Source organism: Nestor notabilis, unplaced genomic scaffold (assembly GCF_000696875.1).
Source record: "Nestor notabilis isolate BGI_N333 unplaced genomic scaffold, ASM69687v1 scaffold7857, whole genome shotgun sequence".
Taxonomy (NCBI): domain Eukaryota; kingdom Metazoa; phylum Chordata; class Aves; order Psittaciformes; family Psittacidae; genus Nestor; species Nestor notabilis.
The window spans coordinates 111,691-135,170 of record NW_009936076.1 but is presented as its reverse complement, the minus strand read 5'-3'; the positions used below and the strand labels follow the sequence as shown (position 1 = coordinate 135,170).

Here is a 23,480-nt window from a genome sequence, read left to right as displayed (position 1 = left end):
GTCCCTGGCCCCAGCCCATCCCTGTCCCCAGTGAGCTGCCTGATGCCCAGGGTTGGGGATGCCACTTGCTGTCCTGCTTCGAACTGGGGCAGCGGGATGGTCCCTGATCCTATTCTGCTGTCCCAGGGACCTCGGCTGGCTACCAGCCCTCAAGTCACCATGCCAGCCTGTGCCACAACTGTGCAGAAAACAGCCAGAGGAGGGTGTGCACACCCAGCTACTACTGCAGCAGGAAAGATGGGCAACCTGCAGGCTGGATGCCCATCAACAGTTCTGAAAGCAGCTATGTTTCTCTCTGCCCCCAGACTGTTCGCATAACCATTCCTGCACAATTTCTGCACAGAATTTCAGCTCCAAATTATACCAGCAAATAATGAACAGAGAAGCACAAAGGTTCATTAGCTATAAAATTATTTGATCTTCTCCCAGCAGGGTCATTACAGAGTTCTCTGTAATTCTGCGAGGTACCCTGGCTGAGAAAGTTCACAGATTACTCCTGATGAACATTACCAAACAGACAATCATGGCACAGACTTCTTTAAACAGCAGGAAACACTTCTCATTTTAAAGTGAAAATAAAAAAGAAGTTTGCCTTATTTTCCAGGCAAGAAAAGTTGGTGGGGGTGGGGGGGCAGATGCATACGTGCATTCACATACATGGCATCTGAGCACCTGGATTTGTCTGAGAGGGTCTTGCTGGAAACTGAATCCTCCCACACCAAGTAGGTCTCATCAGGGACACGTGATGCCACCAAAGGACCAGGAGGCCAGTGTAATATGTGTTACAATGGGTTACACCAAGCTCAGATCTCTAGTGTAGAAAACCAAGGCTTGCAGTCGCTATTTCCTAAGCATGTGCCTCTCACAGCACCTAGCAAAACACCTTTGCCTGACTCACAGTGCACATCTGACAGAATAAGAAGCTGACTATAGACCGAAGACAGAAAGCTGGGAGTACAACAGCATACAAAAAGCTTATCTGCCCTAAATCTATTTATTTAAATGTATGTATCTTCCCATACACCTGTGCATTTGTATGCTGTTCTTCCTGCTTGCTTATCTATCTAAACAGCATTTCAATTTCTGGTGAACAGCATGCTTCATTAGTGTAGCTAAAGTTCTCTTGGCTTTTCAATTATCCATCCCTCTTTTCTCCAGGATGCAACTTATTGTACAATGTCAGCCTGAGAACTAATGGATATACATGTACCCTTTAATCTATTCCACTTCTGCCCATGAAACAGGTACCTACTGAGGCAATATGAAGCAAATTCCAAAGTCCCTAAGGGTACAATTTTGGAGGAAACCTGTTGGAGCTTACTGATAACAGCTCTAAATTACTACTCATTTAATAGAGTGGGTGGGGTACTCATAGTACTGCACATGTCATTTCATGAGACTTAGTGGAAAGGGAGAACATCTGAAAGGAACCTCTGTAAAGCAAACAAAGGTGAACTGGGCTCCCAGCTCCTGTGGAAAGTCAACCTGTGACCATATCTTTCCCAACATCCAAGTACAGGCGCTTGTATGTAACGTGCTTTTTATGCCCAAAGAGCCTTCACAAGGTAAGACACAATTAAAACAATTACATCTGGGTTGAATAATATAGTAATAAATGGTTAATACAGCTCTTTTGATAAGTGGCTCGCTTTTCAGTCTTTCGGAGCTCAATTTGCCATAGCCCTACTGCTGGTGACACCTACCCTTGGCTAACACACACTTCTGCCTTGGCTCATACCTGGTTTGGTCTAAACACTTTGACATGGTCCTGATGTTGTGAGGGCCCATCAGGGGTAGTTACGATTACTGAGTTACCTACCAGAGGCAAATATTTCTAGTAACACAACAACACGCTCTAACCACAGACAGACAGCTGGAGTCTGCTGGAAGCATCACTAGGGGTCTGCACTGTTACTACTCTCCTTTATATGTCCAGTCATAAAAGCTGTTGACAAGGGGATGCTGGCCTAGGCTAACTCCTGGCCCTGACTCAGTACATACTAAGTCACGACTGCAACAAGCTTCCTTCTCATAAAATAAACAACCTGTTTCCTGAACACTAAAAAGCAAGAAAAAGATCACAATTCTAATTGCATAAGATGACTTGCTTGTAAGGGCACAGAGGTACAAACCTCTCAAAGAATGCTTTGTTCCCCTATCCTAGAAAAATTACAAAGCCTTAGAAATATGAGCTGATACATTCTGTGGTTAGCAATCCACCATCACACCAAAACTAAAGCATTTCTTTAGCTCAGGTGGTCACAAAATGTGCTTAAATGCAACATATTTAAACTTTAATAGAAAGCTATGTTGCAGCCATCCAAGAGTTATCAGTCAGGTCAGGAATATAAAGTCCAGAAGCTTTTTGTATTGAAAAAGTAGCCATTAATGTTCTTAAAGCACATCTCTGGAACATTAGCTTGTGATCAGTAAAGACAGCCTGTCTAAAAGTCTCCAGCTTCTGAATGACTGTAATTTAACTGAAGGATTTTGTACCATAATGGCTCAGGTAGAGGAGACCTTAACACCTCATCACTGCTGCCAAACACCATTGGTTTCTTTTTCTATTTGACTGAAGGCCACTTTCCCTGTTCTGCATGAAAAGCATGAGATAGACATGTGCTTAGCACCACCAAACTAACAGAGGACTCAGTCTTGCAGACAGGAACACAAATCTTGTCTCTGAAGGCTGTTTCTAACTAATCCACTCCTAAACAACATTAGAAGCTGGGTAGGTCAGTCCATTAGCCATGTCCCCCTTTCACTCAAGACCAGAGGCTGAGGGTGATGTTAATACACACATTTTCTGTAAACAAGGTTAGTTCTGAATTTCAGAATGCCTCTCTTCAATGCTTAGCTGGTGCCAGGAGTGAGAGGGGCAAAGGCAAAGTAGAGGATAATTTTGAGCAGTATCTTTAGTGCTTAGACTGTTATAACCTGTTTATAGAAAAATACTATCTTCAGCTGAGAAATCACTTTGCCCTATTCCACCTCCAACTCTATTCAGTCACCACCACTGTATCTCTGGAAATTGATAGTGAAATCCTATGGGAGAGAGCAACATTAGCAACATATCTCTATTGTCCTATGAACAGCTTCTTCCACCTCCTCTCCCTCCCTTTAACTGTGTTACCAGTTTAATAATAAACAAATGGCAGAACTGAGGGACACATCCTCTCAGAAATACAAAGGATGATTTCTTACTCAGTGTATACGTGTCTGTGTGAAATCTCACACCTGAAATCTCACAGTACATTACAAGCATAAAGAGTAATTCATATATGTGTGTGACTACATATATAGCCATCACATTTATAAAGTGGTACAGTAATTATTGTATTAATCAAGAAAATTATTATATTAATCAAGAAAAGCAAAATGATGGTAAAATGCAGATTAGAATTATCTCATTTACTCATTTTGTAGACACTAGCAAATGCTGAAGAGCTGATACAATAGATATTAGTACAACCCTATCAGGAAACCTTCTCAAATAGTAAGTTTCCTTACCACATGTGCCGGATGGGCACTGATGTATGTTTCAAGGCCACTAGTGCCCCTCCCCAGTCCAGAAACCACACGTTGTATTCCTCCTCGAAGATCTGCAAACAAATGAGGCGCTGCATGAGTGCTCCACTCTACTGGGAAGACTCAGAAGACGACTCGCAAAAGGTTCCATGCTTTCCTTCACTCCACAAAGCATACCTGTCTCCAGGAATTTCCACCATCAGAAGAGATGAACACACCAACATCAGTGTAGGAAAGTTCAGAGCCAATATTGCCTGCAACACAACCAGGTGTCAGACATTCTTGCACGGCTGAACACAGAACTGCATTTTTCCAAGAAACCAAAATTACTTGGCCTGACTAGTGCTTTATTGCTGTTTTTGATTCTGTTCTCATATGAAACAACACGTGGTCAGGTCACAACATTCATTTACAAGAGCTATGCCATTTGAAAATTGTGATGGAATGAAACAGAAGTTCTGCTTAAAGGAAATCTTATTTGTTTAGGTATGAACCTCACCTGGCAGCAGAAACAGTTCGGAGAATTAAGGTGGGTCAAATGACTTTGCAGCACAGAGATAGAGACCAGACTGAACAGCATTCTATACAATGTTGATTGTTCTCATTGACTTAGCTGTCCCACACTGTGAGTTTAAACTTACTGGTTACTTGGTACAGCTCTTAATTTTAATCTTGTAATTTCCATTATGATGAAAACTGTTCTGCTGATAGCCTTATGCAATGAACTACTCTGCCTTCCTGGACTAGGGAATGGATATGCCACCCATTAAAGCAATGCAAAGAAAAGCTCAAACATAAACCATAACCATGTATAGAGAAAGCATAGCAGAACACCATTTGAAGACACTACCTCAGAGCTTGAAACAGAGCTTTTCAGCATCCCTCATCTGAGACAGCATAGAGAACCTCAAATCTTACAATAATAATCCTTAATACAGATTAAATAATGGCCTTGAACTAAATCCCCAACTGTCTGAAACCTCTGAGCATCCACCAATATATTCAAGAGAGAGAAGCCCAATATCTGAAAAACTTAAACAGGCGATGAATAGACCTTACTAGCTTCTTCCTCACACTGCCCTGACATCAGCATCTTGATTATCTTGCCTCTGCTTCCACAGTTAGGACTGCCAGAAGCACGGGGCTCACTGAACATTGCAGGTCTCCTCTAACTTGTTCTCACCTCCCCACTTCCCAAAGCACCTAGTGGTTCATGGAAAAGCTATCGCAGTCACCCAGAAATTGTTTTTTAATGTTGGTCTGTCAACAGTAACTTCAAACAGTCCTAGGTGGGATTCTGGTGGTATGAACATCTGCCCCATAGGAAGCAGACAGATGTAACACTGAAAGTACTCTATCAGAAGTCTTCCCAGTGATAATGGCCCACAGCCACCATACTGTGGTCAAACCCATGACCTCTTTATTCAGAGCCTGTAAGTTCTTTACTCAGTGAGCCACTCTTATACCTTCTGAATGAGATTGTTTTTAAAGCAGGTGCAATTTCCATGGAAGTGAGGGAGAACTAGTATTTTTTCTTCAAAAATAACAAAGAGAGAAGTGGCATTCTTATAAACCTGTAGCATCAACAAAAGCATAACATCACACTAAAGAAATGTTAATTCTTTTTTTGACATTTAATGCTGGAAAAAGAGAAATTAAAACCCAGATGTGGGTTGACGCTCTCCTGTCACCATCATGAAATCCAACTAGCCACATGGTTGTCACTACACTGTTTCAAAAAATATAATTTCTGGCTCAGGGAGGCAGGGCAATTCAAGCAAGGCTTTTCCACCAGCACTCAGCATGTAAGAAATGTCACACTGTCCATCTACCTCATCTTATTCCCTGACACCAGCAAGAGTGACCAACTGCTTTAGATGAAGGTACAAGGAAAACCTGCCATGGGCAACCATATAGAAGGACAGTGTATACCAATATCCAGGTTCGCAAGGATAAATCTACTGTGTCGGTCCAAAGGTCTTTTCAGACCAGTGTGTTATCATGAGTGGAAGTCCTCAAGAATTAAAAACTGACTTAAAGGTAGAAATGTAAGTTTTGAATCATTATATTTTAAATATCAAAACTGGAAAACCAATTTTTCAAACAAGGTCTTCCAGATTATGGCAAGGAAAGAGAGTAAAAAGATGAGATTTTGTTGCTATCACTTCTTTCTGTCAGATTTTCTGTGCAAACCTGTTCTACTATATTCCTCATTCTCTCCATCTAGTTTCTTTGGCTACGTGGGTTCAAACTCCCCCAAATATAACTAACTAACTCCCAAACAAGTCAAGAGGATTTGGCAGCTGTTAATTAGACACTGATACTAAAACATAATTCTTCCCTTTGCAAGAATCTAACCTCTGTCTTCATATCAAGAGTTCAAATTTCCAATCATTGCTGGAAATACACCACTGTAAATCAGAGTAAGACATGGAGTGTCTGAGTAGCCAATGCCTGTGAGAAGAAATTGCAATGCCTGTCCTGGAATACATTTGCCAACATGGTGAGATGTTCCTGTTGTGAAACTGGTTAGTGGAAACAGATGTGTATGTTCTCAAGAGGTTAAGCTTTTTATTGTACCACTTGGTAAGGCAGAAATTATATTCTGCCTTTTAAAGGTTAATTGTTAGACTGGGAAAGCATTCATCCCATGCACTGGCAGCTTGAAAAGAACCTCATTTAGCGACAATTTAGATCAATGCCTCGAATATCACTGTCCTCCTGTCTTTATTTGCTTCCTAAAAGGTTAAATAAAAAAAGCCTCAGCAATCTCAACACCACAAATGTGGCTTGCTCTTAAGCATCCATCTACCATGCGTGACCTGCCAGGAGTGATGACTCCACTTGGCTATGCACAGGAAGATCTAGAGGTTTAAACCAAATTATTTCACTTCATTTGGCCTGGATCAGTGAACTGGAAATCACATGGTGTTTCCCTTGTTGAGACATAAATGTCATGAAGGGAACCTGTCTCTCACATTCTGGCTTAGTCTGGCAAACACATGGAAGCACAGAAGGACATAAGAATGGACATGGTTGGAAGAAACAGTGTAAATACATATAGGCAATACACTAACATGACATGCTTGCAAGCCACTGCTAGGCTGAAAAGGACAAAAGAGAGAAACTAAGCCACAGAAAGAATAGTTAAGCTATTTGGGCATATTTGAGCAAATGTAGGAGCCTCCTTGTGAAAAGGCAGGATAGCCTGCATGCTTCAGAAGCCAGATTTCAACAGCACCAGCCATTCAAAAAGCACTTTGTTAGCCCAACAGCTCCCAGAGATCTGTGGGAGTTTGAGTATGGTTGGTAGCCCCATCCATCCTGATCAGGCTGCATGCTGTGTGCACACAGGGCCTGTGATGGTTGTCAGATTAATTACAGTGGGTCAGCCAGTGCCACCATGAAGCATTGTACCAGGCTGGCATTAAAATATCACAACCTGCCAAAGCACTATTTTGCAGAACAACCCACAGTAACAATGACCCATGCAGTGGTGATGAAGTGCTGTAGTCTTGGAGCAACAAGCAAGTAGGTGCTATGCACAAGACAAGCACTCATGAAGTCCAGGCTTCACCTGACAGGCTTTGTGACAATTCTGCTTGCTAGTCAAAAGGCACAGTGTAGTGACACCTCCCAGGAGTGTAGCTCTAGGCCCTATTCTCATTCATGGCAACTCCAGCAAACAGGTAGACACCTACATCAGTGGCTGTAGTGATGTGAAGTGAGAGGAGTTAGTAACACCAGCCACAGATGTGGGCTTAGACCTGCATATCGGTTATTGTAGAGCAAGAAATACCTGACAGGCAATAGCTTTTTTGAAATCAGGAACCACATGCCTTCTCCTAGCCCATAGCAAGTAGGAGTTAATGTCAATTAGCTCAGCACTTGCTGAAACAGAGCTGAAAGCTTTTACACTAACAGAAAACATCTTACATGTTCTCAGGCTCCCAGTGAGGGATGGGTGGGTAGGGAGAAGCACTTAGGCTCTTTACCTGTTGCCACCAGCAGCCCAGGAACTGTCTCTTTGCTGGAAATGCTTCCTGAAGAATATGGATTCTCTGAGAGTTGCAAATGTAAGTGCAATGAGCAAAAGGGCTGTTGACAGGAAACAAACGAAAGGCAGAAGCTTTAATATGCAACAAGTTAAACATCAATGGGACCACTGTCAACTCCACACAGGTGCTTCAGTCCTTCTGAAAATGACCCCTTGCTCTTAGTACTGTTACAAATAGCAGCATATGTTCATTTTCTGAATAAGTGTCGTAAAAGTAGCTGAAAGAGAAACAGGAATGCTGCATTACAAGCAAGCTTATCTGCAGTTGTTTTTACCAACAATCTGATCTAGAACACTTTTCACCAGGAACTTCCTTATTTTGACCTTAAGTTCCATAAAAAAATTCAAGAAAGATGGTCATAATTTTCCCTTAAAATCTATAAAACTATAGATAGAGACAACATATACATAATTCATTTAACATTCACCAGGTCAAGAGAAAAAATCACAGCGAAAATTTTGTTAACCCAGTGACTAAAATAAGCAGCTCTGAATGAGTCAATTGTCCTTTGGAAAAGGTCTGCTGCTCACCAGGTGGCAAACTACAGGATCCCCTCTTAGATCGGTGTCTGGTGCCTGCAGCAAACGCCAGTCTCTGCCTTTGTTGTAGGTAATGAAAGTCTTGATTTGGTCGTCTATCTTCCTGTTAGCCAGGAATATGCCTTTGATCCCTGCTACCTAGGAAAAATGGAGAGAGATGAAAAAATACATCGGAAGAACAGACCAAAAGTAAAGCCCATCTGAGCATTCTTCAGGAGTGGAAGGTCTCTGAAGAAGTAATAGATTCATCTCAGCCTGGTATTAGAAGACTGTGAATGGCATTGCAAGTATATCTTGATGATGGCTGCACAGCTGAAAGGCCTTGTGCAATCTCTCTTTAGAAAAGAAAAATACAAGGATGTTCGTAGACCAAATTCCTAAGAAACAGCCCACTTCTGGATTTTCTTGAGTGCTTGCAGACAGCCTGATGATGGGCTTGAAGATACAGCCTGCACCATGTCACACATCAGCTCTGTAAGCTTAAGGATGTGGCTGCTCCCTCCCTGGATTACCATAGCATGGGAGACAGCAAGTCACATCAGCAGCAGTGTGGGATCTTTTCATGTTGGTCTGTTTTTATTTTACACGAAAGATGGAAATCTTGAGTATGCTGAAACACTAATGTTTTGCAAACTTAATTTCTTCACTTTCCTTCCACTCCTAAACTCTATCAAAATCAACCCAGTTGATTCTGATGTTTTGATTTTTGTTGGCAGAACCCATTCCAGAAGAATATGGTCCTGTCAAAACGTCTCCAACTACATTTCGTGTTGAGTCTGGTCTCTGTTGTACAGCTGTGAAAGTGAGACAACTTCCTGGCAACAGTAAGGATGCAAATACTTCTATTCTAAAGCCCTTGAGTAACACTGCCCTTTGAATGACCCTGGGAAAATCTCTGTCAACATTTAACAGTAAAATGTCTGTGATACACAGAGTTTGCCCAGGAATGGGAGATGATGCATGTTATTTTAGCTGGTTCATCACAACAGAGGAAAAAGTATCTTTTTTCAAAGGCAGAAAAACATACTTAATTAGGGGAAAACAAAATGGAAACCCTGCCCTTTACACTAATCCATGTGTTTGTGAGTTTTCCCTCATTGCCTTAAATTACCTGGATTTTTATAAGCAAGTTGAGGATGTTGTTGAACGGGCATTATACTGACTGAAATAAAGAGATGTATAATCCTAACTTCTACATGAAACTGCAAAAACATTTCTCCATGTAGCACTAGAAGTCAATTTGCAACCATTACTACTAGTATAGTTTGCTGCTGGCAAAGCATTGAGCCCTGAACCTCAGCAGATGGTTCATTCAACAAGTTATGACATGCCAAAACCAAAATGCTCTGAAGAAACCAGAAACTGAAACAATTTGACTGGACCGCTGTTGGCCAAGGCTGAAAGGCCTGACAGAAGAATGAGAATAGAAGATGATTCAGGGTAGAAGTTATCCAGCTGTTATCTCTGGGCAAATGGCATCTATAAACCTTTTTTTATCATTCATAAACTGCTCAGTGCTCACAATGGTGGAATCCACATTCCGTGCCTGCAAGCAGGTATCATCTTTAGCTGTCCAGTGGGAAAAATAATATTTTGGATCCTTCTCTAGCCAGCTATGTTAGGATGAGAAGGATAATGGTTTTCCCTATTGGAAAAGTCACATAGCTAACCAGACACTGACTTGAAAGCAACCTGTTGTCACACATATAGCAGAATGCACCACATCTATTCTCACAAGAGCTGACTCAGCATCAAATCTAGTAAATGTCTTTGTGCTGATCCCAAAACAGATGAAGATCCTGAAAGGTTGGTAAGAGATTCACACTTGCTTGAACTGGCAAGTTGCTGTTCTTTGTAGGGTGACCTTTACTACATACCTCATAAAGTTCAATGATGATATTCCCCTCCAGTCCTCGACTGCTTTTGATGTTTTCCAAGGCCAAAGTGAAGTACACCCCTCGGGTGTCAGAGATATACAGATTGTATGTGTCGTTCTGGTTCCACTCTTGAACAGCTGCAAACACCTGATCTTCGTCTGTGCTGATAATATGCATGTCCTGTTAAAAGAAGACAAAAGGCCTGCTACTGAGGATCTCTATTTCTTTGCCCTTTGGGACATGTAGTAATTACCATGACTTATGAAAGAATGGAGATGGAGCATGAATTATAGGTATGTTAAACAATTTTCTGTTAAAGCAAGCCAATAAATTACCTCCATTGTGACTTTCCTGCATTTCATTTTTTTAATGATCACCAGCTGGGCAAAGGGTTTTTGCTTTCTTCATTTTTGGTAGCTTCAAGGAATTTCATTCAGTTTCATTTTTTATATATAAATTTGAAAGTCAGCTTTATCACTCACAGAGATTCACAACCTTGGAGCCTGGAGTCCTCATAGTCACTAAGCATGGTGTAGCACCAGGCTAAAAGCAGTGACTATTTTCATCCACATGCTGAACTAATGGGCTTGTGCTTCCAACTGGTGAAGAGACAGTTTCAGAAAGCCTGAGACTTTCACATTTATTTGAAGCTTAGGTGTAGGGATCAGTTTGAGCTAATGCTGGTAGTAATTTTTAATAACATACTTTATTACTGAGAGTATGTCTGAGATCTATCATCCCCCTATATATGTCAAATAATCCGATCACTAACCTTTGTTGCTGCTGACCAAGATATGAAGGTCCAGCAAGGGTTTCCCCATTTAGTTTTAATATCAAAGAAATTTGACAGTGCGTTTTCTCAGCCTTCTTTTAAAGCAGGTTCATGGAAATGAGTTCCAGGGTGGTGATGAGTACTGAAGTACTTCATCCTTGCCACCGTTGTTGAACAAACTGACAATGGTTCAGCTAGAAGCAAAATCACTGTGGTTATGTAGGACTTCATTTATCTATTTGTATCTATTTAAAATTTCCCCAGGGTTCAAGGAGCCCTGATTAATTCCTTGCTCTCTTTCTACATCAAGAAATCATAATTCTGGAAGACTCCCAAAGGACAAACTGACCTAATTTTTGGGAAGAATGTCTGTGGGAAGATCAGCTCAATATCCCCATCCTGCCTAGGAGGCAATGTAATCTTCTCTGTGAGGTATCTAGATGAAAAGTTGGGGTTAATTAAATGGGGTTATTTCTAATAGACCTAACATAGCCTATCAGCATGGGATGGGGAGAAAAACCATAAGGGCCTAATTCTGTCCCAGTGGGAGATTTGCCATTTCCCTCAATGAAGGAAGACTAAATCAGGAAGTATGTTCTTTGCTCAACAGCTCTAATTCCTTAAAGATTAAGTACATACCCAACCTATTCCAGCAGCGTGAAAATAAAGCAAAATATACAATGACTTCAATCTGTTTTGACCAGTTGCAGTGGAATATTGCATTACCTTATTTCCAGCCTCACTTATGTACAACTCCAGCAGAGTTCATTAATCTCCTGGTGACAGGATAGTTATTACTGTACAGCAAAAATGTTCTAGTGACTGAGGGCAGCACAAACAATCCTCCTTTACATGGCTAGAAGACTTTGTCACGACACTGAGCTTAAAAGTACTTTTGATTTTTAAATGACAAAAGTATCCCTAATTTTATACTAGGCTCCAATTCCAAAGCAGGGCTGTGACAGCATCAGTCAATAAAGCAGGGCTGTCAGTCTCTCTATCTGCTTGTCTTTCTAATGAGGGGTAACTTTCAAGGCCCCACCATAACAGGGGAGCATAAATAATGTTTTTCTCCTGAAAAATGGCAGCATGGTTTCCAAAAGTTAGTGTGTGGTCAGACATTCTGAATCCCATACCACCACCATGGAGTGACAAAGAAAAGACATCTGTGCTATGCAGGTGTCGGTATGCTGTTGTCAACTCAAACAGTAAGAAATTGAGATGCAACATTGGGAGTCTGAGATGCAAATTTCTTGTAACTGTTAAGTTTTCAGGTACAAGTTAAAGCAAATATGCTGTTATCTGCTAGGCTGCAGGTATCCCACAGGCAATCAGAAGGGTACATCCAGCCCACAAGGCAAATCTAGCCAACTATTCAACAGTTATCTCACCAAAATTTTCACTTGTGTAAGTAAGGGGAAGTCCAGTACTGCTGATTAGCAGCCCCCTATGACAAAACCCTCAATGGCAATACCAAGGCTCCAAAGAGCAACAGTAATCTCAGCTGCCCATTAGCTAACCAGAAACTTGTATCCAGCCAAGGCACTGGAGAGGTTCTTCCCCTTTGTTCTACACAATCCCAAGCAATGACTATAGCATGGAATCTGGGTGCAATTCCAGGAACTTCCCTCCCTTCCTCCCTCACTGCTATGCCAGTCAACGTTAATCTCAGCCCACCTCAGTCATCTCCTAAGCATCATCACGCCAAGGTTCTGTGTGTCCAAAGCATTGAGAAGGTACAACTTTCAGGGAGCTAACTCTACCTCTATGACTTCTTGGCGACATACAGCCATTGGATGGGGACAATGAAGCTGCTATACGCTGTGCTTCTCTCACTGTATTCTCTCAGTAGTGCTCAGCATCCTAACCGTTCTCCAGGACCCTCAGTGTCACAGCCAGGCTTACAGTGAAATGGTCAATAAAGAACAGAGTAGGACTGGGGAAAGGTGTTCACAGAAGATTGGTCAAGGAGAAGTTGACCTATTTTCTGAGGTTCCTGTTAATTCACATTTGCTCTTTACAAAGGAAAAAAAAAACAACCCTGCTATTCCTGAAACACTTATTAATCAAAAGCAGAGAGAGGTAAAGATTCCAAATCCATATTTAAGAAAGATCATTCAAGTAGCACAACAAAAACAGCTCCCCAGAGAGGAACCCCTCCGAGGAGTTTCTCCACTGGGCATGCTGTGCTATTCAAGATATTACATGTGTGTGTTCATAAACGGTGCACTCACCTTAGGAAGAGAGTATTTTGGCAATTTAATCTGTGCAAAAGGCTCCCGTCTGTATGACACGTAGTAATTTGCTCTTCCACCAGCTGTCACCTGTGGAAACACCAAAGAAAGTGAGCGATGATCCTTCCAAGACACCCTATGCTGACACTGCTAAAAGGGTTCGACAACCTTTCGTTCAGATATCTTTTCTATGACCTGTACAGCTGTCTTTTAAAAGTATCTGTATAACTCAAAAAAATCCCAGACTTGGTAGGCTGGAGGATTATTTATTTAAGCTGTGCTATTGAACTTTCCATTTTGTCTCTCATGCTTCAAATCCAGCATGATTTTAACATCTCAGGAAAAAGGGACAAGTGGATATAAAGTTCAAGGTCTTGAGTGGAAGATGATCTGGTTTCATCACATGATTCCAGCACAACTACCTTAGGCAAGTAATTTAGTTTTTGTGCTTTTGTTCCTTTCCTGTAAGAAGGAGATAATACCTCTTTTCTCTGCTGCTTCTCAGCCTTGTATGTTTGCACTGCAAGTCCCTTGGGGCCATGGTTGTCTTCCAACATAACAACAAAGACACACACTAGCACCATTTAATGCAAACAGTAAATGCAATGAATGCACTCTTGGAAAGCTGGAGCTAAGCTCTTAGATGCTCTTTGTCATTATAAACCCAGTTTTCCTGAAATCCTACTGTCTCTACATAAGGATGTGAGGAGGAACTGATAGACATCCAAATCTGTGTTTTTATGGACTGAGTAAGCTGTAAAGGGTACATATAAATGTCATGCATCAGTGAGATCTAGCCCTGATAATTTGTAAAACATGGGATTTTAAACCTGTCACTAGTCACTCTTGCTGTGGGTGTTCTTTCTGGCACCATTTCAGGCCTGGCTACAAGAAGGCTTACAACAGTGAATTTCATATATTCTGCTGGTTTGGCACTCTTGCAGGTTTTAAGATAAAACAATACACAGAGCACTTCTCTATTATATGGAATGTCATTTGTTGCTTCTTAAGTTTCCAATAAAAATAACATAAAGGTCTAAGATTCTCTCTTAGATATATTTCCTTTTATCTGACAGTGATATTTCAGAATAAGCTTATGTAGAATATTGCTATAGCATCAATTATATTCCTAGCAATGATATCACCTCCAGATAGTGGCTTTCTTCCCTAGAGAAGCTGTCTTTTGAAGGACACAGTATTACTGGTCATGAAATTTCATATCTAATCAACTTAAGATAAGGCTTTACTATTGACAGTTGGAAGAACTGGAAAGAAAAGAACGTTCAGAATTAGGACAGGCTTCTACATAAAGATTTCCCCTTCTGCTTTTTTCCCATTTTTACTTGCAATGTTATCATAGCGGCATTTAGTACTCACAGAAGAAAAAAAAACAACTAATATTATATCACACACCACATAAGAAGGCAGAAGAATGACTCATAGCACAGCAAACAAACGCTACACAGACAACATATAGCTAAAATCAAGGAGAAACACAGATATGAAAATCTAAAGCAATTTCCTACTGTCTCAAAACAAGCCAGTGGCAGAGATGGAGCGAGAACAGGGATCACTTGACTGTGACTTTATGGAAAGTGCACTGTGGCCTGGCACAGTAGCATTTCGGGGTCCTGCTCTTCAGCTGTGAGGCTCAGCAAATGGTTGTGAGTGTTATTTCTGAAGGACGTCCTTACCACCTAGGACATCCACACCAAAATCAAGTTTTCACAGGATTGAATAGACTATGCAGTTGACTCACACTCAGTCCAACTCAAAGGCAAAAATTCATGTTTGCAGTAACCGTACCTCTCTATCTGCTGTGCAAGCATTGCCCAAAGGATCCCATACTTCATGTTTACCTAAACAACACAGGGACTATTAAATATCCCCTCCCGGTCATATTTCTGACCTCCAGTGGAAGATCCAAATTCTCAAATGATGTAACTCTGCCACATGAACTAGTTTTACACCACTCATGATTTCAGCACGGGATCATTATTTGTAGCAGAGTCCAAATAGGACTGAATGTACCCAGTGACCATGTAAGCAAGAACCCTGGGTTCAATACCCACCTCTTCTGTCGGACTGAGACACAGCCATCAATTCACCTTTAAGATGTAGACATGAATACATGAATATTTACGTACTTTGTAAATGCTGTGATGACAATTAACACTGGAACAGTCCAACAATCTTCAAAGTAATCACACGAACATAGTGTGGCAGAAATACCAAGGGGTGATCAAATTCCACCCTCTCTGTCAAGATGGGATCTACTCCAAGTCTGCCACACTCAAAAGATGTTACATAGATTTTTTGGCTTTACGCCACTGAAAACTGGTACCTGGAGGGTTTGGAGGGGTTTTGTTTGGATTTGGTTTTCTGCTTTTTTAAGGCAGAAAGGTAGAATTCGGACACTGTTTAAATTCATTAGGCATTAGCTAAATTCCCTTTCACTCCTCTACCTGGACTAGGTCACCTTGACAAAGTTTGAGAAATTGAATCTTTGTGGTCTGTGGTCTGTCTGCGCCAGTTAATATGAAAACATCCACAATTCTGTTGGCAGGATTTGTGTGAAGCTTTTCCCAGCCAGGACCTCATCTTTGCACGATTTACATACACAGTTACAACAGTTCCAAAAAATGATCAAGCCTTCAACAAAGTTTTGGCAAGCACTGTGGTAGAGAATGAATTTTGGAAGGCCCAACTTAATTTATTTTGATGAACTTTTTTCTTTTCCTATGAGCAAACTCTCCAACACTGTAAACCCCAGAGATCATGATCATGTTTTGCCCTCTAATGCCTCTCTTTAGTTCACATTTGATGAATGTTACTCAATTATTTGCTGTGAGCTCATCTGTCACACTCAGTACAGAATTAGCTGGGTTTGTCTTTTTTCTCCTCCTTTGGTAATGACTGGTTCGTTAATCTGTTTCTCTGGATTCTATTTTATGTGTTTAATTGGTCTTCTGGCTGGTGGACATTATTCCTTTGGACAAATGTGTTTGTCATTAAACACATCTGTCTTTCCTATGGTGTGCTCTTTCTTCCTCAGGAAAATCTACTACTTTTCCTCAATACTTCCACATTTTGTTTCAAGACTAATGTCTGGTCTTACTTACATCAGGCAACACTTAAGAACAGAATCATGAGAAGTTTCTCTTTAAAAACCCTGAAATTTTCAGTACACTGGCTCATCCCCCCTTCTGACATGCAACAGGACAGAGCACAGACAACAAATGTGTTCTAAAGGCTGTAGAGTATTATATAAAAACTGTCATAGAATCTATTCATCTCTATAAGTTCTGTGACATGTCTAGAAACACACTAAGCTATTTCTCATTTTAATGAATGAATATGATTTTTAAGAGGAGGGGGGTTGTTTTTGCTTTCTCTTAGCAAGATGTTCATCTTAACCAAAAAACCATGCCATCTAAAAACGTTTGGAAAGCAAGCAGAATGAGTTATGAAGTACCAGAATGTAAAGACATGTAGATGATGTCAGGAACGGTAGAACACAGTGTAACAGGCTTCCTTCTCATCTTCCTGGCTAGCTGATGCTGGGACCTGCAATTTCCAGTGTAAGGTAGGTATTGATGTAACGAACACAGAACTACTAAATCTATAACATGACCCCCGGCTAAGCAAGACCTCATCTGCCTCCTGTTGTTCAAAGAACTAGCAGAAAGCCTAAAGAAATATGCACTGTTGCCGACAACAGAACACCATATACTAGAGGCACAGCCTTGGTTGAGAAACAGTGACAGTGTGCATACAGTGGACACTTCCTAAGCTAATGGCTAAAAGAGAACAGAGGGCTCTTTTCTACATAGCTTAGCAACCTGGGTAGTATGCAACAATAACAATCACTTGCACTGTACAGTTATTGAACAGGTCATCTACTTTTTACACGGTTGATAACGTTCAAAGCTAAAGAGAATTGATAATAGCACAGATCAACCCACAGTAACTAGACATGTTTCAACATTTGTGATCCCTGTCATTCACCTCCCACTTCAAGCATAGTAAATGGTGACTCAGTCCATTACAGAATCAAATTTAAACCTCCTTGTTGATGGTAAGTACTTAATAGTACATAGCTGATGTTACTTTCAATAAGCCCCTCACTTTTTTATGAGGTAACTTCCTCTGTTTGTAGAGTTCCCTCCTTCCCAATATCATAAATGAACTGGTAGAAGTTAAAAGTTGAGGGTGCCCTGGCATCCCTCCTGTCCACTTTAATTTTAGTTAGCCTTTCTCCTTGTGAGCATAAAATCTGCTAATCCAAGTTGTGGATTAAAGCATGGAGGAGTGATGACAAGTTAAGCAGGCAGGCTGCTCCACTCACACCTTTAGTGAGGGATTCCGGTGTTCATCAGAGCCAGCTACTGTCTAGGCCTTGTGCAGGTTTGCCACCATGAGGACTGAAAAATTGTGCCTCCTCTTCCAAGCCTAACCATGATGACAGTCACCAGAAATTCAGAAGGTGAGGAAGAACACATCTGCATGAGCCTAGTGTCATGTTCTTCCTTCTTGATTATCCACCATGGCAAGGACAAACCATCTTCCAGATACTTCTGTGTACTGAAATTCTCCACTGCCCCAGCATAAATCATATCATTATAAGTACCATCGAGTCTGAATTATCTCCCTGTGGTTTTCATTAATTTTCATTATTTCCCTGTGGTTTCATCATTACTTCTGCACAGTCTTGAAAGCAGTATGTAGTTACCTGAGTGTGCTGCAGAGACATGCGAATTAGTGTTTCTGTCCACAAAGCGCCCTCAAGCTGCCTGGTAAATTCAGCAGGCTTTGAAAACTTGGCACTTTTTAGAGTGTCATCAGTGAAAATTTGCTAACAGAAAGGAACATTTATTACACTGGCCCAGTCCCTGGTTGCTTCCCTCTCCCTCAGAGCTATGATGGCACAGATATAAGACAGAGCAATCTTCAGTGAAAATATTGTATTTGTTTTAAAAGCAGCTCCTACAGAAAATGTGTATGGTTACACCAAAACACAAGCCACGTTAGAGCTGCAAATGCACATTACCCACACAGAAACCAGCTTAAGAGAGGAGCATAATTGTACACATTAAATCTCCTTTTGAAGGATTTCAGAGGAAACATATGAGTCTGCCAAGGTAATCCTTTACATCTTCAGCTGCAGACACTGCTGATAAATGTGAGGGGAGAGGAGAGTGATAAAAGAAAGTACAGCACAAATAGAAAATAAAATATAAACAATAAACAAACAAATAAATTTTAGATTTTTTTAAACATTTTTCATCAACAGATTTAGGTTAAAGTTCCAAATCTGATATTTGCACAGCAAAAATGAAACAGTGCTAGAAATGGATGAAAAGCACCGAGCAGTCAACAGGAAAGTAGCTAACCACTCATCGCCTCTCTTGCTTTAAGAAGAGCTTTTAACTAGCACTTGGGATGCACTTTCTTTCATCTTTATGAATTAATTTCCCCCACTGGAGTGCCCTCCAGCGTTTAAAATAGGGGCAAGAGAAGATCAGCTGTAGCAGGTATTATTCACCAGCAAAACAGGTGTAATCATGTTCATCATTTAAACATTTTCATCCTATTAGATTCATAATAAGCTTTTAATGACTTCTTCAATAAAAGACTCAAAGACCAAACCCTACAAGTTGGAGAGTGCTCCATTGTCCCACCAAGCAGTTTTCCCTACCATCGATCGCAAAGATAAAAATCAATCGTAGCTAAGCAGGGTGAAGTTAAAAATAAATTGCATGGATTGATTTCTGTTAAGACCTTTGGCTCCTAGTTAAAAAATGGAGGAAAGAAATATATATTTGAACATGCTATATTTAGGTTCTATGAAAAGAAAGAGAACGCCTTAGACTGGGAAATCAAAGTTTAATTTCTCCTCTCCTATCTTGATTCACTGCTGAGAAGTTTCACATTAAAATAAAAAAAAAAAAATAACAACCAAAAAATAAACCCCTAACACGTTAAATCTTCTTCCTTTCTTTATTCCTGGGGAAATTTACTACTTAAGTTATTAAATTGACAGCTTGAGAACTGAGGTCAGGAATCTATGAATTCTCACAATCTCAGCTGTGGCTGCTGGTTGAAGTCTGCTCATTTGATAACTGACTTCAATTCAGGAAATGAGTACATTTAGCCTAGCCTTAAATATCAAATAAACTTGAAACATACACTCATGTCTTACCCAACATAAGCACTTCCAGGTTTTCCTAAGCAACCACAGTTACAACCAGTAATAGTAATAAACTACTTCTCTGAGCTAAGCTTAGACATACTTAGCTTATAGAATTAGAAACTTTTCTTTTTTCCCCTTTATAAAACCTTAAAAAGAAATGTCCCCTCACCTCAGTTCTAAGGTTATAAATAATAAATCGTTTCATTTTTCTGAGCCTGAAAAAAACATTCTCATAAATCTATCACTTTGATAAAAACAGAATTTGATTCAGATTAAAAAAAAAAAAACAAACAACAAATTCATTTTCTACAAAAACTCCCCCACATTTTCCATCAAATAAATTCAGTTGAAATTTTTGGACACACTTTGATGAGACTCCAGGCATCCAAAAAAAGGTGGTATTATCCATAGGCTCTATAAGAAGCTATCAGTGATTGTGGGTGAATACTGACATCTGCATATGTTTTAAGAAGACTTTTCTGATGCAAAAGAAGACTGAATTGGTTCAACAGCTTTTGGCAGAAGTGTTTGCTCCTCTAAACCAGGGAAATTATTCAGATATGTGTTATAAGAATCCCACTTAGCTGAACCACTCAACAACATCTGGAGAAATTCTGGGCTTGCTCATTCTCAGTCATGCTAGTGAGCAGGCTGAGGTGCTGCCCTGCTGTGCAACTCTCTGAATTAAGCAAAAGTCTTCTAACAAAATTACTTCAGAGGTTAAAGAAAAGCCAGACACATGATTGGCACCAAAGAAGAGGATTTTGACTTAAACTTTTCACCTTTGATGGAAGTCCTGCTATCTGTAAGGGCTGCAGCTGCAAGTGCAAGCTGCAAATAATCACCATCCCTTGCTCCTAAATGGCAATGCCACAGACCCTGTCACATTCAGGATTATAAATCACAACCAGGACTCACTCTTTCTTCCCTTCACACTCTGTCCTTTATCACATCAACCTTTTGGACATAGGACCAACATATGTCCCAGGACAACCTGACGTGAAGGAATCTGGAGTCAAAAGAGAGCTGTGCAGATCCCATGAGACAGAACCACAAATAAAACATCATAGAAAGCTGCCAAGAAAGGTTCCCAAGAGGAGAAATGGCAAGAGGGGTCAGGTGAGGTAAGACCACAAGCCAAAGGCAGATGTAAGAATGTTCATCTCCCAAAGGCATGTGTTTGGCCTGCTAGAGAAAATAGGCATGACCCCCAAATCCAAACCAGGTATCAGCTTCTAAATCTCAAAAGGAGTCTTCCATGCCCAGTAGCTTGGTCACCCCCACGGACAGTGCTGAAAGTCTGAGCTACTTTTCAGACTGAGTTCAGCTGCACTCTTGGGATAGCAGAGAACAACAAAGACATAAAAAACAATCGAGATAGGTATTGATCACCCATTCACACATCCCTGCATTGACTTACAGCCAGTTCAAATCAAAAAGGCCAAAGTTACCTTGAGGGTCTCCAAGCACTGACAGAGACAGAAGCTTAAAGAAGGAACAGGGACAGTGTTAACTGGATGCTGAGCAAGACTGATATGACCTCTGGGAGGAAAGCCACACACTGAAGGGTTTACACAAGGAAATCACAGCAAGATTAATAGTGGGAGGAAACATATCTTATGAGACCTACATCTGTAGCTGGAGAAAAGAGAAGAAAAGATAATTTTCTTAGACCAAATCCTTCCTCAAGTCCCTTAGGATCTCGTGAGTATGCCTAAAAGCTTATCTGTCCCTTTTCCAACTCCATCAATTCCAATCACACAAAAAATACTACCTCTCCCGGTAAACTGACTCCCTTATATCCTTAGGCCACCAGTGCTATAACAGCAGTACTATCAGCAGTCTTCATGCCAAACATTCTGAAGAGTTTAATCATTATTATTGTCCCTTTCCTGATACCTAGGGTTCTGTGTGAAAATACATTCCTTGCACGAGTCTGCACCAGTGCTCTAGCAATGTCATTGGTCCCTGCTAGTGGCCAGGCTTGTCCAGCATGCAACTCCAGCAATCCAGCAGAACCACTGAGCTGTTGCACCTGAGACAGCTTGCACGTAACCTTTGGATAACTGGAACAGCTACTTCCAATAGCAATTAGGTCCCTATGGCAGCTGAAGGTCTGTCCACAGAAATGTTGCTTTCTTCAGAAACTGCTGTCCCAGAGCAAAGCTGATTTCCAGTGAATACACTGTCATATTCATACCCCTTAGGCGTTCTCACACCACCACAAATAAGCAACACTGTACTGAGACTTTTTTGGACCAGACTTTCCTCACCCCCTGCAATAAGCGATGACATTTGCTCTTGCTTTCATGCATTTTCAGTGGAATCTTTTCATCCGTTGGCAAGGAAACATACACAGATCATTCCAGCTCTTCTCTTTAAAGAACTAAGTAGCATTGATGTAATTCGTTTACTTATAGTGAAATAACAATTTTTTCTCCAAACAATGCTTTCTCACTCAAAACAGAATTCCCTGAAAAGATAATCTCCATTTTCATTACAGCCTACTGCATTTTAGATTCTTTTCAGGAACCTGAGTAATTCCATTAGAAACCCTGATATAAGACTTGCTTGGGAAATACTTTCCTCAGAATTCCCCCTGTGATTCATTTTTACCATAGCAATTTTTCAAAATATCAATACACTAGATTCATCCATAAAACAAAAGACTATCCCTGACCCCTGGGTCTTATAATGTAGACTCTGCACATAAGAATACCATAGCAGTTCAGGTAATTGTCAGGATGTCAAATCTTATAGGCAGTTGCAGGTTATCTCTGCACCTAAGCTTAGAAAGTGCTACTATCTCAGTAGCATGTACTCAAAGGCACCAATAAGGAAAGGTGTGGTACAGCTATAAAGAATGACACATTACAGCTGTAGAGAAAGTATGGGCTCCACTACTGCACAGCTATATAATTGAACACAACTGACACTGACCTTAGTGGCAAAGTTGCTCATCAAGTTAGCTCCTTTTGGTACAATAAATAAATTCAGACATATTCCAAGGTTTTCTCACAAATAAATGACCTGCTTTGTAAGCTGTATAAATTTTAAGTATTAACCATGAAAGATGACGATGATACTGGCTCCTGGCTACATCAGGGCAATCCTGTGAGCTGAAAGAAAACTTATTTGCACAACAGAGGGTAGGATTTTCTCCTGACATTGCAGAATTATGCAATCTTAGTGATATGATAGGCATCCTTAAATAATTATTGATCAATCAAATAGAAAGTCAGTCAATAAATTCAGAGTGATCACCTACTGTTTTGTTCATAAGAATTCTTCCTACTCTTTCTTAGTAGCTATTCCTTCCTTCCTTCTTCATTACCTTTTACATTTTTCATCATGTGCTGTTATTTATCTCCTTTGCCTGGTAACTGGTTCCTGTCTTTTCAAACCTCTTCATGGGCAAGTTCTTTTCAAGCATAGGATCATTCTAATTTTCTTTCTTTGCACTGCAGTTCTGCAAGATACTTTCAGAAGTGCTGCACAACAGCATTCCACATGATAAGAAACCACTGATTTATAATAGGACATCTTCTGTATTCTTCTTTACCCTACCCATTATGCACCGTAGTATCACATTTGCTTTGAGTGCACAGTTACACAGGTTAATGCTTCCCAAGATTCTTACACCACAGGCCTGTTCATCAACTTGATTAGAATGGATATTCACTGGTAAGTAATTATGCAGAGAATCTAAAACGTTGATATCAATAGCTGGGATTCATCTTCCCCCATTTTAGCTGTCATAAAGTTAGGGGTCTTCTCTGAGCTATATTAAGGTTGCTTCTAATATTAATAAGAAAAGGATATTTCAGAGAGACCTACCTCATCCCACAATAAGTGCAATAGGAGCAAATGAATTTCCCTTAAAGGTTTTGATCTTTCCACACACTTAAAAGCAACTAAAAGACTAAAAATTTACTGCTTGCAAGACAAAAGTTAAAAGAAACTAGTTCATTTCTCTACTCCAAGACATTACTTCTGAAGTGTTCCAGCACAGACGGATCAGAACTCACACATCCATCCTTTATGCAACTATTAAACCTCACCATATTCTTAACATTTAATGTATTTATTCATCTCTAATATTTGAAATTCAAAAGAGCTGGCTCCTGTATTTCTGCCCAAGATTATCCAGAATGAGTGATATGCATGGGACACTGCACACACAGTCAATCCGATGCATCCCATAATAGGCAGCTATATCACATAGCTTGTGAAGACTAATACATCCAGGACATATCAGCACTCCTACATATGTACTGAG

The 23,480-nt window shown here is 40.4% G+C and overlaps 1 protein-coding gene across 1 annotated transcript in view; it reads right to left on the bottom strand.

Moving 5' to 3' along the window:
- The window catches only part of SORCS3 (sortilin-related VPS10 domain containing receptor 3), a 159,327-nt gene that overhangs the window by 56,565 nt on the left and 79,282 nt on the right, over positions 1–23,480 (bottom strand). The window contains exons 7-12 of the mRNA XM_010018164.1: positions 13,009–13,098; positions 10,003–10,182; positions 8,117–8,263; positions 7,524–7,626; positions 3,706–3,782; positions 3,511–3,602 (exon numbers count right to left, since the gene is read on the bottom strand). Coding sequence (XP_010016466.1) covers positions 3,511–3,602; positions 3,706–3,782; positions 7,524–7,626; positions 8,117–8,263; positions 10,003–10,182; positions 13,009–13,098 — 689 coding nt within the window. The remainder of the gene's footprint in view (positions 1–3,510; positions 3,603–3,705; positions 3,783–7,523; positions 7,627–8,116; positions 8,264–10,002; positions 10,183–13,008; positions 13,099–23,480) is intronic.